This window comes from Dipteris shenzhenensis, chromosome 31, assembly GCF_047967505.1.
Source record: "Dipteris shenzhenensis isolate YYH24624 ecotype China chromosome 31, Dip_SZ_1.0, whole genome shotgun sequence".
NCBI lineage: Eukaryota > Viridiplantae > Streptophyta > Polypodiopsida > Gleicheniales > Dipteridaceae > Dipteris > Dipteris shenzhenensis.
In genome coordinates, this window is record NC_141626.1 from 19881503 (window position 1) to 19905801 (window position 24299).

A 24299-nucleotide genomic window follows, 5' to 3' on the forward strand; every position below is an offset into this window, starting at 1 on the left:
TCATCCATATGCCTCGCTTCAGAAAGGAAACTCTAGCATCATTTCTTGCTGCAAACATAGTATCTGCCAAGCTGCCATAGATGTCTTACATGACCGAATGTGATATATAATGAACCTCTTGACAGAGAGAGAAATCACTGAAAGAGCTTGTGCATCTCTACAGTCCCATCTTTCTTGCTCTGCTGTGGGAGCTCCTGGAGCGGCTGCTCCAACTACTTGTGCTGCATTTGCTCTACCCTTGCCTCCAGCTGTAGGAGTGACACGTGTAACCACTGTATCTGGTCTTGCTTCATCTCCATTGACATAATCCCAAAGATGTCTACCAACCAAGACATTGCGAACCATGAAACTGCACGAGGAGTAGTTGGTGCCATCCAACTTATCCTCCTGTGTGAGAACCCCGAACACCTCATTGGCGTTGTTCTGAGCCATTTTCACCAAATAATCTCAAAAAACACAGCAAATTGACCAAGTAAAAACTTTCTGGGATGTCAAATGCACAAGTAAAATCTGCAAAGGAAACCAGCCACAGTGACAAATACTGTCACAACCTATCAAAGGCTCAAAATACACCTCAATGCTCTGTCAAATGCCCAAAAATCTGCAAATAGAATCTGCAAAAAGTGGCAAAAGTTTGCAAATTGACTCGTACTGAGTCCAAAACTGCTTGCAAACTTCCAAAATGCTCGTTTACCTACAAAATTGCAACCCAAATGCAAAAGCCCCAATTTCTTGTGGGAAATTGCATACAAAAGAGGGAAAATGATCTGAAAGCCCCAAATGTTGCACAAATTGCACTCTGCCTGCAAAAGCCCCAAATTTCACTGCGAGATTGCACTGCAATTGCAAAAGCCCCAAAATTCTCCAAAACTTGCAGATCTACTGCAATGTCAAGTAAAGCTTCAAACATGCTCCCAAAAGCTAAGCCAAACAATGGCTGAATGCACAACTGAGCCTACAAATGAACCCTGTCAACAAATGACGGACACCGGACACCTTCAGCCTGCAAAAATCTGCAAGTACAAAACTGTACAAAATACGTACAATGTACAGACGACTGTACGAAAGCAGAGGTATGAAATGTACGGACAGTACGGATGACAAAACCTGTATGGACGACACAGATGTACGGTTGTACGGCGGAATGCAGAATTGTACAGCCTGTACGGCAAAGTTCTGCACGGGTGTATAGACGAAACTCCGTACGGTCGTGCGGACCGTACAGATGGAAGTCTGCGCAGGTGTACGAACGGAAGCAGTCACTGGTACAGAATCCTTACATTTGTATGGACTATACGGACGGCAGGTCGCAGTGGAGCTGTACGGACAAACGGGAGCTGGAGCTTGGCGATGGAGCTGGAAGCAAGAAGCTGAGGTCCGGGAAGGATGTGCTCTGATACCAAATGTGAGAAAATGCAAGAGAGCAATAGTGAGCAAGATGGAGAGTGAGTTGAACGTAGCTCACTCCCTAAGTGTACTAAACTGAAGTGACTGAAGTGTGAGTACAAAGAAAGAGATAAGGGTATTGTCTAAGTGAAAAAATCCTACCTAATCACTAACCGTAGTTAGAGATTACACCGTGGTTAGGGGGAAAAACCTCTAAGAGGGAAAAGTGCCCCTAATTCACTTATTACAGTACATTGGCCACTGCCTAGAATATATTAATAATTCTAACAGCATGATCTGAAGACCTTGGCAAAACCAAGGTAATGATCTTCAACACATCCCGAGTAGCCATGCACAAAGAGCAATTCACCTTGGATGGATTACCAATGGAGGTCATTGCATTCTCTACACATATTTGGGAGTCCTTTTCTTTGGCTTGATTTTCACGATGCGAAAAGTGACATAGGCCCGACTGAGCAGGTGATACCGCACTTGCTAGGCTTGAGCAATAGTGCTTTCACCCTCATTTTTAGGATCCCAAGACGAAGCCTCTTCTCTTTGACTCCTTGGTCTACCCAGAAGGCCCTTGCTGGGGATCTGATGTATCAGAGGTAGATTGGGCTCAAGTGCAAAGGCTTTGGATTCTCTTATTGCAGAAATGATCCGCAACAAACCGTCAAATCCCATACAATATCATTTTGGCTAAGTTTGGGGAACCCACTACATCTTGACGCAACATTCTGAATCAAGGGTTATAGCCATCGCCCTTAGGCCGATGCTAATTACCATGGTTTTGTTTATTTGCATCCATGACAATAGCAACTAAGGGCGAGCAGAGGTGTCGGTGTGCTCCTACATGCACATGGCTTGAGAGCCTGGGACTCATCACTCCATATGGACAAACCCCCCTTTCAATATAGCCTCGAGGCCCCCTCTATTCTGCTCACCTACCACAAGGCTAACCAAGTTATCCAAGACACATTAGGACTTGGTTAGCCTCTAGCAAGCTTCTTGTGAAGCTAACCTTCCACAAAGATCAACGCTTATGGATCTTAGAGGAGGACTTCATCAATCCGCGATGTCAAAGACGGATATTAGAGGAGGACAAGATCAAGGTGCTCAGCCAAACCCCACCTAACGTGCCATAACTGAGTTTTTCCAGTTGGACCAGCATGCCCCAGGGAGACAGTATAGCCAAGACCCAAAGCAAGAGATACAACAGACCCATCAGCGTGTCGATGGACAGATCAGGCTTGGGGATCTTCCCTCAATGTTTACCAAACTAGAGACACGACCTACAGGCGGACCGCAATTATGCCACACCGCAGCTCCCGTCCTCCCCATAAGCTGTAACAGTTTCTACTAGATTTAGCTAAAATAGTAAGCTTTCTAAACTTTTCCAGGGACTCTTCCTAAGGAAATCACATTAATCCCTTGGTTACAATTATTAATGCATTTTCTAAGCACCGAGCAAAATTTGATTTTGTTCAAAGATGTGACAGCCACAACCCAACAAGTGCACATTGCTTGATGGCTTGAATGAGAAATCACCCAAGGCTAGAAAAAGTTTGGAAAAAACACCTTGGTAAGGTACAGTGAGCATCAAGTCTTGTGTGCAAGTGCAAGTATGCACAAACCTGCTTGGGTGGATAGGTGGCTGCAAGAGAGAGAGAGAGAGAGAGAGAGAGAGAGAGAGAGAGAAAGAAAAGAAAGTTTATTAAAGTCTTCGGAAGACCGATGGGTCTATGAGACTGTGAAAATCCTGATACAACGAGCTGTGGTAGTGGAGCTACTAAACGAGCATCCATACCAATGCAAAATGCAAAATGCCAAAAATGCAAAATGGCAGTACTAAGTCCTAAGTACAACATAGTGATGTCGGTGGTCGACTATATATCAATCTCAGCATCATCATCATCCCCAACAACAGCAAGATATCAAGATGGATGAGGCAGTGGAGGCATGAAGTCGGCAATAGAGTGCTGTCGGCCACTCAAAGGTGCGGTCCTGGCACGTCTCTTGGTCGTAGCTCTACGTCTAACCAGGGCTATTGTGACCCCCATCGGTCGGGCTCCAACTCTAAACAAGGAGGAGATGTCTCCAAGTGTGATCTGTGTGTCGAGAACTCCGTGATAGAGCTCTGAGAGGGATCAACCGAGGAAGAAGTCTGCTCCTGTCTCCGTGCTCGAGTATCCTCTCGCGGTGTCTAAGTGCCTCATGAGTGTGCATATGCGCCGCTCCCTAGATAGTCGCTCTGCTCTGACGCTCTCAATGCGAAGTCTATGTGAAGACACCCGGAACTGCCCAAGAGAGATCCTCATCGAGTGAGGTAGGTGAATCTGCGTGTGTCATGGTGGGTCAATGAAACCCTCCACTGTGATATGTAAGAAGTGATCTCTGTAGAAGCTAAGCTTCATTGGAAGTTCACTCGGTTCCAACCAGGTCCGAAAAGTGTATAGCTGTAGTAGATTCTCACGGATAACCTGGTTGACCTCGTTTTATAAGAGGGGAGAGAACGGAGCATCCATGCTATACTAGAAGGGAGGTAGTCTATCCATGTGAAGCCCCAGTCGCTCAAACCATCTCTCTGTACGTGCATACAAGCACCTCTGATCTCCTCCTGCTGCAAGTGCCATAGAAGAGGATAAAGCTATCCATGGTAGCCTGCTACGCCCCAAGGTATAATCCCCATATTTTTTAACTCGGTACAGATATGTGACGACCTAAAATGCAGCATCTAGCTGTAAAGGGGATGACCCAAACTCAGCTTGATTGATCTGGTGAGGAACGGATGACTTACCACGAATCATCTGTGATAGCATGAGAACTTGTAGCCGCTCCACACGGGCCCACTCTGTATCAAACAAGTCTCGCCCCCAACAAGGACTGTCGTACATCCCCGCTGAGCGAGCCAAGGAGTCAAAAAGCAATCCCTTGGTGCGTGGGTCCTGAAAGTGTGAGCGGAAGCACTGTCTCTCTAGCCTGGCCAATGAGGCATACCCTCTACTCAAGCGTGCCTGCATCGCGGGTCTCATAGTGAAGCTCGGTTTGGAGAAGATAACCCCAAGATAAGTGTATGATGAAACTATCTCAACAGATGACCCCGCAAATGTGAACTGCTCCTGACGCATGATGGCTCGAGATGTATTGAAGATCATGACCTTGGTTTTACCCAAGTTGACCTTCAAATCATGAGACTCACAAAAGGACTGTAGTGCGTCTAGGTGTCTCTGAAGCTCCTCTGCTAAAGAAGACGAGAGCCACGTCATCTGCATAGAGCAAAATCCGGATCAGCGTGCCTGCAAGAGAGCAACCTACACCCCCCTATGTCTGCATCACTGTCTCAAGCTCATCAATGTAGAGGCCAAACAAGGTAGGCGACAAAGGATACCCTTGTTTGACCCCGATGGTACTCATGATCTCGTCTGTCCACCCCGATCCTACCCGAACTCTGCCAAAAACTCTCTCGTAAAGTGCCATGACAGCCCAAATGATCTCCTGGTCATAACCCAAGTCCTGTAGGCACCGTATGAGGCGGGCTCTCAGGACTATGTCAAATGTCTTGCGAAAATCCACAAAGCAATAATAAACCCTCTGCTTCCGTGATCTCGCCTCCTCGATGATACATTTGAGCGTCAGAATGTGGTCCATGGTTCCATGATCACGTCAGAATGTGGTCCATGTCCTGCTGCTCTGAGTCCTCGACACTCTGGAAGTATGCTAACCTCGGAGTCAAGCACTGATGCATAAATCTTGGACATGACATGTCCAATCATAATGGTCATGTAGTTCTCCGGGCTCATGGAATCCCTTGCCTTGTGGATGGGTGAGATAGTGTTAATGGTCCAAGTGTATGGAAATCCCAAACAAACCGCTTCATTAAAAAGCTTTACTAAGATCAGGGCTAGGAGGTTAATCCCATATGCAATGAACTCAGTACATAGTCCCTCATGATCCTTCGCTCGGCCATTATGAAGTTTCATTACAGCATCCTTTACCCCTCCTCTAGTGAAGAGGGTGCAAGATGTGGGACGAGGCATGTGTGAGAGGCTAGGGACTGGCTGATTTGGGATGTCATAAAGTGTGCGTGCATAATCAAACCAGATCTGGGTGTCAGTGAGTGGCGGAGGGGACCGTCCTTCTAGAAATCTCCGCCAGAAGTCCTTAGAGTTGTTACTAAACAAAATGTTCAGTAGCTCCTCCTCGTTTCAATGAACGAAGTCTAGTTTCTTCCTTCGTACCAATCTACGGTATTCACGTAGCGTATCTGGTGCGCTCGGAAGACTGTTTTTGGTTTCGAATCTGAGTTGACGGCGTAAGGCCTTACACTCATCATCGTACCAACTATTACAGGGTACGGTTCCAAGGGGTGGTGGGCGGGTGGAGCGGGTGGTGTGGGAAAAGGCGTGAATGGCAGCCTCGTGTAGTGAGCGGGTGACAAGGGCAGCACGATCCTCTAAAAGGGGTATGAAGTCAATATAAGCGAGAAGTATGTACAGACAGCCAGAGTAAGAAGGTGAGTGATCTCGATCAAAGCGTATATCGTGGTAGGTGGAGTAAGCCCTGAGTGGGGTGGAAGGTGCTGTGTGAAGGGAGGTGGAGATGTGAAAGAAAAGGTATGTGTGATCAGCCCCTTGGGGGAGAGGTGCTACAGTGAAGTCAGTAATGCGAGATGTCAAGACAGGGGATCCCATGATGTAATCAATAACACTGGAGCCCCCCCATGTGGAAAGCATGTGAAACCACCTGAAGCGGGCCATCTGTCAAGACCATTATAGATAATGAGATCATGTATTCTGCCCAGGTCTAATAGGGCCTGCCCATAGGATGAAAGTGGACCTCGCCTGTTAGCCGAAACCCGTAGCATACCTGCCTCCTCAAGGTCAACCTCTGCCAGTAGAGTGGAATCATCTTTGAAATCAAGAAGTGATACCTGACGGGTCCTTGTCCTCACGTTGAAGTCCCCCACTAGAAGGACTTCTCCGCGGCTAGAAAAGTCAACGATGGACTGATAAAGGGCAGCAAATGGGGATGTCTCATCATCACCTCGAATATCTCTGGCAAAGTGGGAGGTCTCCGGGGGAAAGTAGCAAACTGCGACAAACAGATCCTGGGTATCCATGTGTTGTATCCAACAAAGGCCCCACAAAAAGTCGGATGCGTCAATTTTACGAGCAAAAACCTATGAGCAGGTTTATCCGAGCGTGTTTTTCAAGAGATTTTTAAAAATGTTTTTCTTTAGGAAACATGGTTTTTACACTTTTATTTTCACTAGAACTAGATCCCTTTATCATAAAAATATACAGACTAGTCACTCATTCATTTTTACACAACATGATTTTCTCATTTAGAGACATCCCTTTGTACCCCAGTTATTACCTTAAAAAAGTGTTGACTCCTTTAAGAAACATTCCTCATAATCACTCTCAATGTAATAATACTATGCATATATAATTACTTATTAACACATTTATATCATATGGCAATATCTTTTTAGTGTTTTTATAGCATATTTATGGACATGTTTCTAAAGAAGTTTAAATTACTATAAATAAGTATTAACTTGGGCTTATATATCACTCTCATAAAATACATGTAATATTTAATACTATATATGAAAGATTTTCCAAAATATAACTCCATAGATGTGCTCAAATGGGGTGTTCCGATCAATTTGAGTGGTTGAATGACTATATTTGGACATTGGATATGAAAGTTATGTCACTTTTAAAAGTGTTGTCCAAGGTAGTTTCGCCAGCGAAACTACCTTGGGAGACTTGCTTCAAAGGGGTTTCGCTGGCGAAACTACCTGGATGGCTTGCTTCAATGAGTTTTCTTTGAAGAAACTCTTTCATGAAGATAGGTTGAGAGAGGGTTTTCAATGTCACCCCCTATTAAGTAAAAGTTGTAAGAAGGATCATAAGGGAATTTTCATAGAGAAGTCTACTCTACATGTGGGTTTCTTCAAAAGCCATCCCATTATGCTCTCACCATTCCTACAGATTCACCTAAAGATCTTTGTATAAAATAAGCATTGCTATAATACTTTGCATATTTCTAAGTGAAACTATGTTTTCTTCTGATCGATTTTTGCCATATTTATGCATAGTTGGAAGCTTTTTTTTTCCTTCGCTCGGACGCTCGGAAGATTTCGCTCAGAAAATGCTCGTCCCCCAAAAAGTCTGAGGGAGACAAACATGAAAAAATTCATCCAACTCCCCCCTGCACTCACACAACACATCTAGTGTGACAAAGAGTTGTGTAGTGTGTTATGTCAAAGTCTAAAATTGAAACTCACCGCACAAAACCACTCTTAAATAATGACAATATGAAACTGCCCTGCATCTGTGATAGATAACTAAAACATGGCCTCAAAAAACTCTCTGACTGCACACACACACACAGAGAGAGAGAGAGAGAGAGAGAGAAGATCAAAGCCTGGCGGATGAAGAGTAGTGTATATGACTCGTTGCTTAGTAACCTGGTCACATGGCCTGAGGCTACTGCAAACCCAGATTGATAATACTTCCAGGGATTATTCTCTTTTGTGGTTCATTTTCCTGACCTTATCCTCCTCGAAATACAGAAGGATTTCTCCCTTGCAAGAGAAGTACAGAAGTATCTGAAGAATATCATGACAAAACATGCAATAGTGAACTTACCTGGATGGCTTGTCCATAAAGTCAAACCCAAGTATATCATCAATCCCCAATGCTTTCAGCTGCAGGACAACACTTGCAAGGTTGCAACGCTTTATTTCAGGAATTGTTGAATCGTCAAGCTTCTCAAAGGCATCTTCTGTATATAAACGAAAGCACTTCCCAGACCTTTCACGACCTGCACGACCACTGTTGGGATAATAAGAATTCAAACAAATCCCTTTATCCCAATTAAAGGTACTGAAGAGAGAGAAACTAAGTTTAGCATATACCTAGATGAATCCAGGAACATTCCCAAACTCATCTTCTAAAAACACAACATAGTGCAGTTTCAATCTCATGATAGTCACTCACAAGATTGAAAACCATAAACTCCATCATGCATAGCAGGGACTAGCTACTATGACATCCTCACTGACGTCATCAGCGCCCAACAGTGGGTGTAGACCATAGTATAAAAATATGCTCTCACACATACAAATCCACACACCCACACATACTTGAGCATCCATTTATACAAAGGCTTCGTACTGAGTTTCTGTCGGCACTCCGGAGGTGAAGGGCAGACTCAGCCATGATGAAGGCTAGCACTAAAGGAGAAGGCTAATCAAAAGGTAGTCCAAAATCTCTTCATTCAAGCTACAACTGCTTGTGAAGTCTAAACATTTTCATTTTAGTCTCTCCCCAACGAGCATCTACATCTAAATCTAGCTGATAGGGCAACGCACCATTTAAGAACTAAGTTTAGCATTACTAAACTCGAAAAACTAGTATAAAGGACAGCTGCATTGGTAGCATGCTAGTGAGGAAAAGACAAATGGCATCCTTTTGAGGTCACTCACACAATTTCGAATAAATGCAGTACCCTGCAGTTGTTTTACAGTATCAACTTTCCAGCGCCAGTCTCTTGACTCTAGAAATCAAGTGTGACAAAGCATGCAAAGCATCCAAATTTGTGGTGACAATATTGCATAAGTGGGTAAAAAGTGTTCAACTTGGCTTTAGCTGGCCACCACATTCACTGTTTAATGCAAAAGTTTTGCATTCCAGTGTGGATGCTTTTAGTACCATCTCAAGTTCCAAATTTAAATTGGACCATTGCTCTTTGAAAAAATTTCATCATAATTTAAGTGCTGGTTCAACGCCTACGTAGTGCATCTCACAAGGCGGACAAGAAGGATTCTGCAATGCACTAAAACACCCTCTGATTTTACTCCCCACATCTTCTTCATCTCCTTTCAATCTCATATTTCATTGATCCCGCAAAACAGTACTGAAGGTTACCTACCTAAGGACCCCAAACATTGCACAATATAACAAAGTGGACAAATTTGTGAAGACATATCCATAGACTTAAGACTATCTTGACATTAAATGAAGAGCTATGCATACCTTCGCTGCAGGGCCTGAGCCTTTGAAATAGGCACCACAAGCAAGGATTCTACCCCTATTCGTGGGTTATACATGCGTGCTTTCACCAGACCAGGATCAATTACAAACCGAACTCCAGGAATTGTTACAGAGGTTTCTGCGATGTTGGTGGCCAAGATGACCTGCATTCAAACGTAGCTGTATTACAGTTGAGCAGAACAATGTGCACTGGCCAATTTGTAATCTGGGAAAGTGTTCACCAGGACACAAATTAGCACTGTGAAAGTTAAATAATAAATGAGAACAGTAATGTAACCTTGCGAGATCCAGCTGGGGCAGGCTCAAAAACCCGCATCTGCTGTTCGCATGGCAGAGCTGCATAGATGAGACCAACAACAATTTGTTGTGTACCTTCAGGCAACTGACCAGCACGTTCCTGTATGAGACGCTCAACTGATTCTATCTCTTCTTGACCTGTCAAAAACACAAGCATGTCCCCAGCCTCTTCCTCTAGATGCACCTGGCGCAAACACACAAGACCAAAGGCCATGATGTCAGTGTAACTTTGGCATGGATAAGAACAGAATTTCCACCGAAAAAGGGGTTAAGTTATCCTCAGCAACAAGAGAAATGGTGCAGCATTAGCAACAACAAGTACATGTAAATCACAAACAGGCAGGCAGGCAGACTCAAACCTGTAAAATTGTAATCAATACAGCATCAAGGTAATCTGGTTCAGGCTTATAAGTATACAGTATCTCAACTGGATATTGCCTCCCTTGGATATACACAGCCTTTGCATTATCGAAATACTCAGAAAATCCTTTGGCATCCAGTGTAGCAGACATGATGATGAGCTTCAGTGGGGAATTTTCCATCGCTACGGACATTTCCTGATGTTCTATGACTCCTCCTATATCACTCTTCTTGTTGGCATGTTCAGAGAGAGAGAAACTTTTGACAGCTCCATTGTCCTTTGCACTTGCTTTGTAGACCGTTGTGCTCATTCCTTCTTGCCGCAAAAACCTCCTCTTTTGCACTGCCTTCAAAATTCCTATGAGTACGTCTGTATGAACCGTTCTTTCATGAGCCTCATCCACAATTATAGTTGAATAATTATGGAGTAAAGGATCTAAAAGGGCCTCTCTGCAACATGAAGAGGAAAATTTATTTCATGCTAAAAGACTTTGGCTTAATATTGGCCATATAAATGGACATTGAGAAAAAACTGTTTGGTGCCAGTGCAAGGACTTCAGCCCTTGCTGAAACAAGCCATCAGTGTAAACTTAGTAAATAACAAAAAAGCACAGGGACCAGTTCCACCCATCAAAACTTGATCCTCCGTATAGAAACGTATCCGTAACTTTCTGAGAATTTTGCATTGGTGAAAAAGGCACTCACCTAAGAAGCATCCCATCAGTCATATACTTGATCTGTGTAACAGGATTAGTTTTGTCCTCAAATCTAATAGAATAACCAACTTCCTGACCCAGTTGTACACCCATTTCTTTGGCTACACGTGTCGCCACTGTCACAGCTGCAACTCGTCGAGGTTGGGTAATGCCAATTCTTTTCCCATTCTTGCAAAAGCCTCCAGCATGCAGAAACTGTGGTAGTTCTGTAAAAATGACAATAAAAGCTTCACTTAACAGTTAAAATAGCATACCTTCTTAACATGCTAGTATATTTCCTTTCCTTCATGCAATGAGACTAAATAACAACAGATAAAGAAGAAGAGGTATTTAAAATTGGGTGACTACCAACCTATGGTCCTGAAGACCATTGAACATTTGATAAAGATACTTATCTGTGCTCATTTTAAAATACAAACCTTGGCAACGTACATGTCCTTGTCAAATTGAACACTTGCTAAAATATCATGGTTTCCATTATCCAGGAAAAATATAGAGAAACCACTGAAAGATGCCATTGGCCTAGGAAAGAGGCTAGTGTGGCTAAAAGGAATAGCATAGACTTCGACCTCACCATTGGTCATATCACTCCCTCTTCCCCTCTCATCACTCTTTAAGCTTTTCACCCCCTCCTTTGTTGGTGACACTCTCCATTCTGGAATTAGCAATAAATGAGGTGTATTTCAATTTGGATCCAATTTATTCTAGTGTCTTTGACTGTTTTCCAGTCATTTTTGTTGACCAGCCATTCACAGCAACCAGTTTTAGCCGGTCTGGACAACTATACCAAGCTATTGTTGAAAATGGGAGAGGGTGAGAGACACATGATTGGAGACAAGAGCTGAGGCACAATAGTTAATGTTGATAGTTGATAAATTCGTAGCAAGTACATGGCCTCATTTATAGGCTGGGCAAGCCTTATCTTCCCACACTGATACCTCATAGATGAGGTCACACACAAGAGAATCTAGATCCTGTAATCTAGGGGAGGAATCACACCTACCACATGAGGTGGCACAAGTGGCCTCAAGACTTTTCACACTCACACAACTATAGGACACTCCTAGGACTCTAGGACCACGCACACTAGGACCACACACACTAGGACTCCGATTCCAACAAACCCCCCTTCGGAGCTAGGGTGAGAGACTATGACATCATCCAAACTGTGCATCCCAGGCAATCTCGGAGGCTAATAGCTGAGCATAATTCAAAGGTTGAACTAAGCACTCTCATGGCTTAGGTGTCAACGTGATCAAAGACTCAAATCTGAGCATGGATGCATGACCAACTCATAGGTCTAGGGAGTACACCAACATCCTGGAACTCGGCGAGGCCTGATAAAGGAAAGACATAACACCCCCCCTGTCTCCTAACTGGGTACATGGAAATAAGTGGAGCCTTTTATAGGACAAGGCACACAAAATGACAACTTATTACATCATTTTAGGGGGACTACCGAAGGCAGAGTACCTAACACACATGGCTCTAGAAAGCCCACTCTTCATCTATCACCTCATTGAGGGATATACCAGAAATAGCGGCAGTGCAGGCTTGTTCCTCAGGTCTAGAAGGTGTAGCTTCATCGTCTTCGTCCTCGCTCTACTCCGCAACCAGATTGGCATGTTCTTTGGCTTGTACCTTTGCCATTTTCTTGAAGCAACAATCCTCTGGATGGCCAAGTTTCTGACAGTAATTACATTTAAGAGGTTTTCCGTTCTTCTTGGCCTTATTCTTGAGAAAGAATGCCTTGCCAGATTCGAAGGAAGATTCTGCTTTCTCTGTAAGCCTACGGTCCTCATCAATGAGATGAGCTACCATATCCTTAAAGCTCATATTGCGGCTGACTCTTAGGACAGCAAGGATCTCATTGTACTTGGAAATGTCTTCAATATTGGAGAGAAGTACAGCAACTTGATCATCATCTTCAACAATGGCTCGAATGGCAGATAATTGTTGGACAATTGACCCAAGATTGCTCAAGTGTTCATTGAGGGTTTCGGTTTCCTTCATCTTGAGCTTGAAGAGTTTTTGTTTGAGAAATACTTTGGAATTATAGATCTTATTTCCAAACAAATTCTCTAACTTTTCCCAAACGTCGTTTGCTGTCTTATCAAAATCCACATGGTGGATAAGGTTGTCAGCTAAAGCTAGGCCAATGATAGCCATTGCTTTATCATTTTGGTTCTCCCACCAACTGATTCTAGCATCATCACCTTGGGGTTTGGGCTCCTTGCCATTGGTGATATTCCATATGCCTTCTCGCATAAGAAGAAGCCAGAGTTTTGTTTGCCAAGTTGGGAAAATGCTCCCTGAGAATTTCTCGATGAACGAGGAGTTTTTTATGCTATCCATTGGTGGGAAGGTCTTAGCTGTTATTACAGCCAGTGTCTAAATCCCTTACAATGTTTACTCAGATTTCAAAAAAGGCCAAAATTTTACATGGTAGAAGCTTCAATTATGGCAAAGGAAGACACAGAACAGAAAAGCCTTCAATATTGCGGCTGACTCTTAGGACAGCAAGGATCTCATTGTACTTGGAAATGTCTTCAATATTGGAGAGAAGTACAGCAACTTGATCATCATCTTCAACAATGGCTCGAATGGCAGATAATTGTTGGACAATTGACCCAAGATTGCTCAAGTGTTCATTGAGGGTTTCGGTTTCCTTCATCTTGAGCTTGAAGAGTTTTTGTTTGAGAAATACTTTGGAATTATAGATCTTATTTCCAAACAAATTCTCTAACTTTTCCCAAACGTCGTTTGCTGTCTTATCAAAATCCACATGGTGGATAAGGTTGTCAGCTAAAGCTAGGCCAATGATAGCCATTGCTTTATCATTTTGGTTCTCCCACCAACTGATTCTAGCATCATCACCTTGGGGTTTGGGCTCCTTGCCATTGGTGATATTCCATATGCCTTCTCGCATAAGAAGAAGCCAGAGTTTTGTTTGCCAAGTTGGGAAAATGCTCCCTGAGAATTTCTCGATGAACGAGGAGTTTTTTATGCTATCCATTGGTGGGAAGGTCTTAGCTGTTATTACAGCCAGTGTCTAAATCCCTTACAATGTTTACTCAGATTTCAAAAAAGGCCAAAATTTTACATGGTAGAAGCTTCAATTATGGCAAAGGAAGACACAGAACAGAAAAGCCCTAAATTTTAGGGTTAGGGTTGCTGCAAAATTAGGGTTTGCAAAAAATTGGGGCTTTTCTAAATTTCTAACAAAAGAGTTCTCGTTCAACGGTTGGGAACCCTCACATCATGAAAACACCCAAAAATTCGAGAAGTTGAGCATAAATTGTATAGGGGCAAAAATTAGGGTTTCGGGCAGTAAATTGGTCATGAACAGGACTTGTGTCAGTCAAAATGACGACTGAATTGCTGGGCTGCTACTGCATCAAGGCATCCTCAAGAGACAGGGAGGCAGCAAGGAATCAATGAGCCGAATCATGGACAATAGATCGTGAGGTTTATGGGCCCACCACGCTTCCGCTGCGTTGACGTGCGAGTCGATGGCCACGGCCCTCAGGTCGTCAGTCGCCAGTACATACGAGACGCCGCCAAGTCAACGCCTTGTTACAAGACCGGAGCTATCGCAGGTCTAGCTACATGGGCAGTAGGAGAAGTTGCGTGGGCAACTAGAAGCAACGTGGGTGTACGGGCACTCAGCAAGCTCGAGCATGTAGAAGCTCCGCAGTATGGCGAGCAGAATGGCGCACAAGCGCGTGTGGGTTCGGACCCCACAGCTAGCACCAGACGGCGCCAAGGAAAATAGCGGAGAGGCGGCAGCAGCAAGGCGTGAGCAGATTGCGAAGCAGGCTGACTCAGATCTGGTGTGGCAGTGCAGGTGTGGCAACGCAGCTCCTTGTTGATGACGCTCATCACCTCAAGGAGAGGAGGAAATCACGAGTAGCTACAAGAGGAGCTTACGAGGAGAGGAATGGGCAAGACGCTTCAAGGTGGCTCTGATACCAACTTTTGAAAATGGGAGAGGGTGAGAGACACATGATTGGAGACAAGAGCTGAGGCACAATAGCTGCTGTTGATAGTTCATAAATTCGTGGCAAGTACATGGCCTCATTTATAGGCTGGGCAAGCCTTATCTTCCCACACTGATACCTCATAGATGAGGTCACACACAAGAGAATCTAGATCCTGTAATCTAAGGGAGGAATCACACCTACCACATGAGGTGGCACAAGTGGCCTCAAGACTTTTCACACTCACACAACTATAGGACACTCCTAGGACTCTAGGACCACGCACACTAGGACCACACACACTAGGACTCCGATTCCAACAGCTATTTCTATATGTACACCTTCGACTAGAATATATAAAAGGCACCGCTCGCTTGATAGTATCATGTCGTCTCTCTCTACTGATTCATAGTGCTCGCAAGTCAGCTAACTCCTCCACCCACTGTGTCCAGGAGTCGACTCAAAAGCATAGAAGACTGACACGGCACTGTGCTCGATCTACCTCCAAAGCCTGTGATGTTGTACCTGCCTACTGCTGTCTAATCTGTCATAGTAGTGTATCTCTGTACCGTCGCATCTCAATCAAATAGAGCCCAATGCAAACCTGGTCCTGGAAGTGGGTCAGTCATGAGAGTGGACCAAAACCGTTCCCCTCCTGAAAGAGGCAGTGGTATCTCCCTCAGATCTGGTAGTAGACTGGGTAAGCGCATAAGAACTTAGTCAGCAAGGCTACGCTTATGTTCTCACCAGTACCCAAGCATAAGCTGCCATCTCGGTTCGAAAGATTCCACTGCGTTAGCCCAACACGGGAGCTAGATTTCCAGCCCATAACTTTACCCCTATCAAAGGACTCAATCAGTTCAATTTTTAGTTCAGTGTAAGAATTGTTATTTAAAAGAGACGATCTAGCAAGTTCCCTTTGGCTCGAGTTCTACCTTCTTTGTGTTGAGAGTAGAGAGATCGTATCCTCCTATGTTTTCTGATATGTAGGTTGATTGAGGCAAATTAAATTGGTCAACACTTCCATAGTTGCGCTTTTTGATGATTAGGGTTTCTTCAAAATTCATGTTGGCAAAATGCATATTGGCAGGTGGGCTTGTGACAATAGTGTATTACTAATAAGATAGGTCTACCCATGCGTCCATTGAGAGAAATATTTTCCGGCGTGATCATTCTCTTATTGGAGCTCTAGAAGCCTCAAAAAGCATCCTTTAAAAAACATGTCAACTAAAGTGAAAAGGGCTAAAAAGATTTGTTTTTTCCTCTAAATCGGTCCTTCCATTGGCTGACTTTAGCTTGCTTTTCTTATCTTAGACCCCTAAATTCAATGAAAAAAGAAGCGACCTGCTGTCCATATGATCACCATTCTTTTTCCCCTCTATTTCAGCACACTTCCCCTTCTCCAAGGTCAATCCTCAACCTGCCATCTACAAACAGCCTAGGCGACCTGCCAGGCAGCAAATAGAGCAGCAAATATATTGCTGTCTAGGTAATGCACATGTTAGAAATATTAATCTCTAGGCAGTAGCTAATGTAATAAGGGGCTAGGGGAAATTTGTCCCTTATAAGGTTCCCCCCCCCCCAACCTCAATTAGAGGTTGAGTTTGTGGTTAAGTTAGTCACAACATGTATGTTGACCTCAGTCCTAGGGTTTTGACTAACCTCGATTTCTCTCTCTTTCTGGCTGCTGCAATTTCATTTCAGCTTCATGTTGTCCAGGAACTCTTCCTCCATTTCCAACATTTGGTATCGGAGCAGGTTGCCCTCCACTCCCACCATCTCCCCAGGCCTCTGTTCAGAGAACCTTCAATTTTGTCTCGAAAAATCTAAGCCTTCATCTCGTTTTTGAAGGCAAGCTGCATTTGGGAGCTGTTCAGAGTAAAGTGAGTAGCTGAGGCTGTTTCCAGCATAGGCAACTGGTCTGCTGCAAATTTAATCAGATTTTAAAGCATTTCTAGGGCTCGTCAACCTGTTTTTGAGCACCTGCTGCTGTGCACCTCTTTCTGGAGTTCTCTGGAGCTGTCCTAGCTCAGTGCGACTGCTCATTGGAGTTGTATCTACAACAAGCGCAGCAGATTCCAACTTGTTTCTGCAGATTTCAACCTGCTTTGCTGCAGGTTTGAACTGCTGAAGCAGTCACCTCGCTCCTAGAGGAGTTTGCTGCAGGTTGCCTCTGTTTTGGAGGATTTCGAGCTGTTTTCTAAGTGTCTGAACCAGTTTCTGGAAGTTTCTTTGCAGATTTGAACCTGCAGCAGTCCAGGCCTAGTCACCTCAGTTTGTGACATTTTGGAACAGATTATTACTTGGGCATTCAATTTGTGCACGATGACAAAGGCATTGGTTTGTTGCAGTCTCAGTACAAAGGAAAACTGCTTGAACAGTTCAAATTTCAGAATTGCAAGCCCATTTCAACTGCTATTGACCCAGGGCTTAAGCTGTCCATGCATGATGACAGCGAACCGCTTAATGCCACCATTTACAGCCAGGCTCTGGGATGCCTAATTTACGTGTGTATTACTGTAATACACAACCAAACATTCAGTATGCAGTATCCCAGGAAATAGCAAACCAAGAGACCAAGTACCATTGGAGGAGTCTACTCCAATTCTTACTGACAGTCGGAGTGGCATTGCCACATACAAAACACATAGAGATACAATGTACATTATACTATGTCAAGGAGCAGCTACATGTAGGGGTGATCAGCATGGTCTTTTTCCCTACACATCAAAATGTGGCGGATCTTTTCACCAAAACCTTACCCCATCCAAAGTTTCACAAAGCTTATATCTATTCGGGGAGGGCAGATCGAAATCTGGAACGGGGCTGCCGACGAGAGAAAGGCAGCAAAAAAAAAAAAAAGATATATATATATAGGGGAAGAAGAGAGCTCTGTAGTCAGCGGGAAAGAGAGTTGCCGACGAGGACGAGCTCCTTCTACTTCATCACTACAGGAGCTCCAAGATCAGAGAGTATTCTGGTGCTCTGATACCATGAAAACATATAGAGCGGAAAGCGAATATAAAAAGAACATGAGAGACACCAGTAGGCCTAAAATAGCTGCTGTATATCAGCCCTCAATGGAGCCGTAAAACATGGATACAATCCTCATAAAGGAGTAAAGTACTGTTCAATAACAGCAATACAAAACCTGAGGTACATCCTGCTGGAAGAGCACAAGAGGGGCTGAGTATTGCTGTCCTGAATCTCAGCAAGGCGGGTACTTCAAGGCAATGAGAGAAGTTGGAAGATGGGGTGTAGAACCGGGCTGAGAAGTAGGAGGAAAGAGGACTGAACTGAGGGGCAGCAGCAGGCAGAGATGAGGGATCTGCAGAGGGAGCGTGGGCAGCCAACAGGGCAGCTATGGGGCTCAGGTAGGGACGGCCAGGAGCAGGCAGTAGCTGAGGACCTGAGGAGCTGCTGGAATGGATGATCAAAATGAGGAGGGGGAGGGCCCTTATATAGGGAAGGCCAGGGTAGGTGGTCGGTCTAGTTGGCCTAGACCGACCAGCTGGTCGGTCAGCCAACTGGGCCGACCAGCTGGTCGGCCAGGAGCTGGTCGGCCAGGGTTGGTCGGCCTGGTCTGTCCCCCTCTGTCCCCCGCTTCGGCCCTGTCTCGTGGGTGCTGGTGTTGTGCAGGAGCGAGTCCTGTGGAGGTCGAAAAGGAGCCGGAATACAGACTAACTGAGACCTCTCTCACTGGGCGGGCACACCCACATCAAAGGCCCTCACTCAGGACAGAACACCTGGAGATGTCAATCTCAACATTCTCTTGTGCCTTTCTCTCCTCCTCTCCTTCTTAGTGTGGTGTGTGTCAGGCATGCTCTCTCTCTGTCTCTCTGTCTCTCTCTCTTCGGCTCATTTCCGCTGCACTTCTCACAGCAGTGTCAATGTCAAAATGTACAACCTATTCTCCTGGTCGGCTGTCCTCTTCAGCCCCTGGTTGCTGTCCACTCCCTGTTTCCAGTCATGGCTGCTGAAACAAAGGATTCTGCTCCGGATCTTCGCGTTCCCCCTATGTCCAGCTTCTTTCAAGAGTCTGACAAGCCTGTACGCATCCCCACCCTTCCTACATTTCCAGATGCTCGACAGTTGGATGGGACCAACTATTCCCTTTGGAAAATTCAGATGGCATCCATATTGGAATCTTATGATCTTGCCGAGTTTGTTGATCCCGGGATCCCTCGTCCGGCTCCTGAGGATGATCCACATGCTCCTCTTATCTAGGACAAATTGAATGCTCGTGTGCGCTCGTTCATCTTTCTCAATTGTCAACCAGGGGTTCTCAATCATATCAAGCATCTTACTTCTGCACGTGCTATTTGGGAATTCCTTGATGGCATGTATCTTCGCGTCACTCCCATGAAACGTATCTCCTTGGAAGTTCAGCTTCGTCGCCTCGATCCGGCCACTTCCTCTTCCATACGGGACCACATCAATAAAATGCAGAGCATGCATTAGGACATCCTCCATGCAGGCAAGGCTATCTCCTCCGAAGATATGGCTATTACTCTCTTATCTCATGTTATTACTGACAGTCGATACGCCGCATTCTATTCTTCTCTTATTACCTCTGGCCGCCTCAGCACCATCACTTGGGAGGAACTTGTCCCCATGATGATGGATCAGGAGGAACAGTTCATCAAATCCTCTAATGGCCCTTCTGAGGCTCTTGTGGCCCACCGTCCTAAACCTCGATCCAAGAATGCTCCGTCCTCTGCCGCTAGCCCATCTTCTTCAGATCCCTCCAGCGACCGTCCTGCTCCCAAAGGCAATTGCAATCACTGTGGCACTCCTGGCCATTATTGGCGCAATTGTCCCTACCGCAAACACAAACGAGCCGACGCACCCATGGCCACTGCGGCTGATGCTTCCCTTACCCCCACCCCTGCATTTGTTCACCTTGAGCTCTTGAATTCGGTACCCCTTTCTGCAGTAGAGTCATTGGCTCTCCATAGTTCCGATGCTCGTGAATGGATCGTTGATAGTGGGGCTTCTCGGCATATGACCCCCTCCTCCTCGCTGCTCCAGGATCTCACTCCTCATTCTGGTCGTGTCTGCATCGGCGACAAGCACTCTATTCACGTTCATTCAGAGGGCTCTCTTGATATTATTCCTGATGGCAAAGGGGGTAAACACTCCTCTCGTGTTCTTTATGTTCCGTCTCTCGGCTTTCATCTCCTTTCGGTTCATCAGATTTGTCAAAACAATATGAAGGTCGAGTTTGAAGCGACCTCTGTTACCATCCGCGATCGTGCTACAGGACAGCCGGTTTGGACCGGCCATTCTACCAATGGTATCTACAAGCTTGTCGCCCTTCCCTCCCTTACAGGCACCTCCCTTGGCGACCTTTGGCACTATCGGTTTGGTCATCTACACATTGATGCTCTCCATCGTGCATTCCGTGACCAGCTTGTCCTCGGCCTCCCTAACGTCGACACTCGCCAAGGTCTCTGTCCCTCTTGTATATTGGGCAAACAACATCGCGAGCCGTTCGCCCGTCATGCCTCTCGCCGTGCCACCGTTCCGCTTGGCCTTGTTCACCTCGACCTATGTGGCCCTATGCAGGTTGTCACTGGGGGGAGCCTCGTACTACATGCTCCTTGTTGATGACTTCAGTCGCTATTCTTGGATCTATTTTCTTTCCCACAAGGATCTGGCTTTCAGTCGTTTCCAGACCTGGCTGGCCCTGGTCGAGAAAGAATCCAACCACTCGCTCAAAATTCTTCGTGCTGATAAGGGTGGTGAGTTCACCTCTCTCGAGTTTGATCGGTTCTTGCGTAGTCATGGTATCAAACGGGAATTTGCCAACACAGGTACCCCTTCTGATAATGGCGTGGTTGAACGTAAACATCGTACCGGCGTTGAAATGGCTCAGACAATGCTGACTCACAGTCAGCTCCCTCAGTCCCTGTGGGCTGAGGCCATGATGACAGCGATCCATACTCTTAACCGCTCTCCGACATCAGCGGTTCCAGGCATGACCCCTTATCAGGCTTACTATGGTTCTAAGCCCGATGTTTCTCATTTTCGAGTGTTTGGCTGTGATGCTTATGTTCATATTCCTAAATCTGATCGTGGAAAGCTTGATCCTAAGTCCCACAAGCTCTCGTTTGTGGGCTACAACTCCGTCTCCAGTGGATATCGCCTATATGATCCCCGCCGCCGCATCATCTCCGTGAGCAGGGATGTCCTTTTCGACGAGCAGGTCCTTCCGCCATCCTCCGACTCTCCTCCTGTTCTTGGAGATCCGTCTGATGCCCCGGAACCCTCTACCCCTCCACCTGCCTCGTCCCCCGTTACATCTCCTTCTATTCTCTCTCCTCCGCCTCCTTCTCCAGCTCCAACCTCGTCTGCTCCCCCCTTGGAACCCCGCTCGATACGTGTTCCGCGATGGCTCATTGATACTCTCCGCTCCTCCGGTCTTGAGGATCCCTACTCCGAACCGCACCCTGATGATGGGCCTCGTCGCTCTCATCGCCACCCCCCACCGTCCTCTTCTGATCCCCTCCATGTCAATTATGCCCTTATGTCTTCTTCGGAACCACACCTGGGACCTTGTTCCTCGTCCCTCTCACCGTTCCGTAATCGGTGTCCGGTGGATATTCAAAACAAAGTACACCTCTGATGGCTCTGTCGACACGTATAAAGCTCGGCTGGTGGCTAAAGGCTATGCTCAACGACCCGGCATCGACTATGGGGAGACCTTTGCACCTACCGCCCGGATGAGCACCATCCGAACGATCCTTGCTCTTACCGCCCACCATCAGTGGCCCATTTTTCAAATGGACGTCAAATCTGCGTTTTTGAATGGCGATCTTCAAGAAGAGGTATATGTGGATCAGCCACCCGGCTTCATTGATTCTCGTTCTCCTTCCATGGTCTGTCGCCTTCGCAAGGCCCTCTACGGTCTCAAGCAAGCTCCTAGGGCCTGGAATCAGCATATTGATACCTTCTTCTGCCGCCAAGGGCTTCATCGCTCTCTGGCTAATCCCAATCTTTATCTCTTTCATGAAGGACAGCTTCATACCTTCATCATTCTTTATGTGGATGATCTGATTCTTACTGTGAGTCATACCAATCATATCCTTGCCATTAAAGTTGCTCTTCAAACTGAATTTGAGATGACGGATATGGGTCTCCTCCATTTTTTCTTGGGTCTCGAGATTTGGCAGACCAAGAGGGGGTATTTTGTCTCTCAGCAGCGCTATGTTCACGAGCTCCTCGAAACTTTCCACATGGCTGACTGTCGGCCCATCACTTCTCCCATGGATCCCAACTCTAAACTCTCTGCTTCTGGGTCCACTGCTTATCCTGATGCCTCCCTCTACCGCCAGCTTGTTGGTTCTCTTATCTGGCTCCTTAACACTCAGCTGGATCTCGGCTTCTCTGTCGGCACCCTCAGCACCTTTATGCAAACCCCTTCGCTTTCTCATTGGCAGGCTGCTCGTCGTCTCCTCCGCTATCTTCAGGGAACCTCTACTTTCGGGCTCCTATATACTGCCGGTGGCTCCTCTCCTTCCCCGCTCACTCTCCGAGGTTGGAGTGACTCTGATTAGGCTGGCGACCCCGATTCTCGCCGCTCTACCACGGGCTATGTTTTCTCCTTTGGCTCTGCGGCTATCTCCTGGTCCAGTAAACGACAACCCACGATCGCCCTATCCTCCACTGAGGCTGAGTATCGTGCCATGTGTAGTGCCACCTGTGAGGCTGTGTGGCTTCGGCGCCTTCTTCTCGATTGTGGTTTTCAGCAACACGCTCCTACCACACTTTTTTGTGACAATCAAAGCTGTATCGCCCTTGCTCGCAATCCGGTCTTCCATGCTCGGACAAAGCACATCGAAATTCAGTACCACTACACTCGGGAGAAGGTTCTTGACGGTACCATTTTGCTCCTCTTCAGCACCAACTACCGACAACGTCGCCGACATTTTCACCAAACCAGTTTCCTCTCCCCTCCTCCAGTGTCATGCCAGCTCTCTGGGTCTTGTGCCACACCCTGGAGCTGAGAGGGGGTGTTGAGATTGACATCTCCAGGTGTTCTGTCCTGAGTGAGGGCCTTTGATGTGGGTGTGCCCGCCCAGTGAGAGAGGTCTCAGTTAGTCCGTATTCCGGCTCCTTTTCGACCTCCACAGGACTCGCTCCTGCACAACACCAGCACCCACAAGACAGGGCCGAAGCGGGGGACAGAGGGGGACAGACCAGGCCGACCAACCCTGGCCGACCAGCTGGTCGGTCTAGGCCAACTAGACCGACCACCTACCCTGGCCTTCCCTATATAAGGGCCCTCCCCCTCCTCATTTTGATCATCCATTCCAGCAGCTCCTCAGGTCCTCAGCTACTGCCTGCTCCTGGCCGTCCCTACCTGAGCCCCATAGCTGCCCTGTTGGCTGCCCACGCTCCCTCTGCAGATCCCTCATCTCTGCCTGCTGCTGCCCCTCAGTTCAATCCTCTTTCCTCCTACTTCTCAGCCCGGTTCTACACCCCATCTTCCAACTTCTCTCATTGCCTTGAAGTACCCGCCTTGCTGAGATTCAGGACAGCAATACTCAGCCCTTCTACAGCCCCTCTTGTGCTCTTCCAGCAGGATGTACCTCAGGTTTTGTATTGCTGTTATTGAACAGTACTTTACTCCTTTATGAGGATTGTATCCATGTTTTACGGCTCCATTGAGGGCTGATATACAGCAGCTATTTTAGGCCTACTGGTGTCTCTCATGTTCTTGTTATATTCACTTACCGCTCTATATGTTTTCAGAGAACTGTCACGATCGGTGACGTATTCCTTTCTCTATTTCTAGACTTATGGATGGTTTGATGAATGGACACTTGTGGAAGGGTATGCCCTTTCGACAGGACACTTCCTATGAGGCACAACCCTTGCCCTTTCGACGGGACACTTCCTATGAGGCACAACCCTTCACAAGAGACACTCTATTGAAGAGACATTTCTATTGTAGTGTACCCTCTCATCAAGGGTCACACCCTTCACAAGGGGTACACACCTCTTCATGCACACACATTTTGGAGTACACACCTTTTCATGTGTGACTCTTGACTCTCTATATAAGAGAGGCCCAATTGTATGGATGACACAATGGATACCCTACAGACATTCAAGCAATACAATTATTCCTTGTTCTCTGCTATTTCAGTCTCCTTTCTGTTCCTTAGCACATTTCTAAATATAGTAAGTCTAGGATTTCTTACAGTGGTATCAGAGCAAAATTCGCTCCTGCCTGTAGGAAATGCCCCCCACCTTCTAGCGCCGATCTAATACATCTTTTCTGCTAGAAGGATATCCGTGCACATTGTGCATGGAAGAGATGGAGAGGATGAGCGTAAAAATTTTTCGCGCCAACCGTGCCTAAAGTCATCTATGGCCTCTCCATCTCCCACACATCACAAGTTGATGTCTCCCACACATCACAAGTTGATGTGAATGGACACGACAAAAATCGTGTCTTTTCAGGTGCTTAGGCTGTCCCAAAA

At 46.1% G+C, this 24299-nt stretch overlaps 1 protein-coding gene across 3 annotated transcripts in view; it reads right to left on the bottom strand.

Moving 5' to 3' along the window:
• Positions 1 to 24299, bottom strand: part of LOC147881168 (RNA helicase family protein) — a 62950-nt gene that overhangs the window by 17277 nt on the left and 21374 nt on the right. For 2 of the 3 annotated variants that reach the window (XM_087369919.1, XM_087369918.1), the window contains exons 4-8: positions 10818 to 11034; positions 10112 to 10562; positions 9733 to 9936; positions 9438 to 9598; positions 8049 to 8234 (exon numbers count right to left, since the gene is read on the bottom strand). In XM_087369919.1, the coding sequence (XP_087226045.1) occupies positions 8049 to 8234; positions 9438 to 9598; positions 9733 to 9936; positions 10112 to 10562; positions 10818 to 11034 (1219 nt within the window). The remainder of the gene's footprint in view (positions 1 to 8048; positions 8235 to 9437; positions 9599 to 9732; positions 9937 to 10111; positions 10563 to 10817; positions 11035 to 24299) is intronic. The other variant, XM_087369920.1, reaches the window with a different exon arrangement.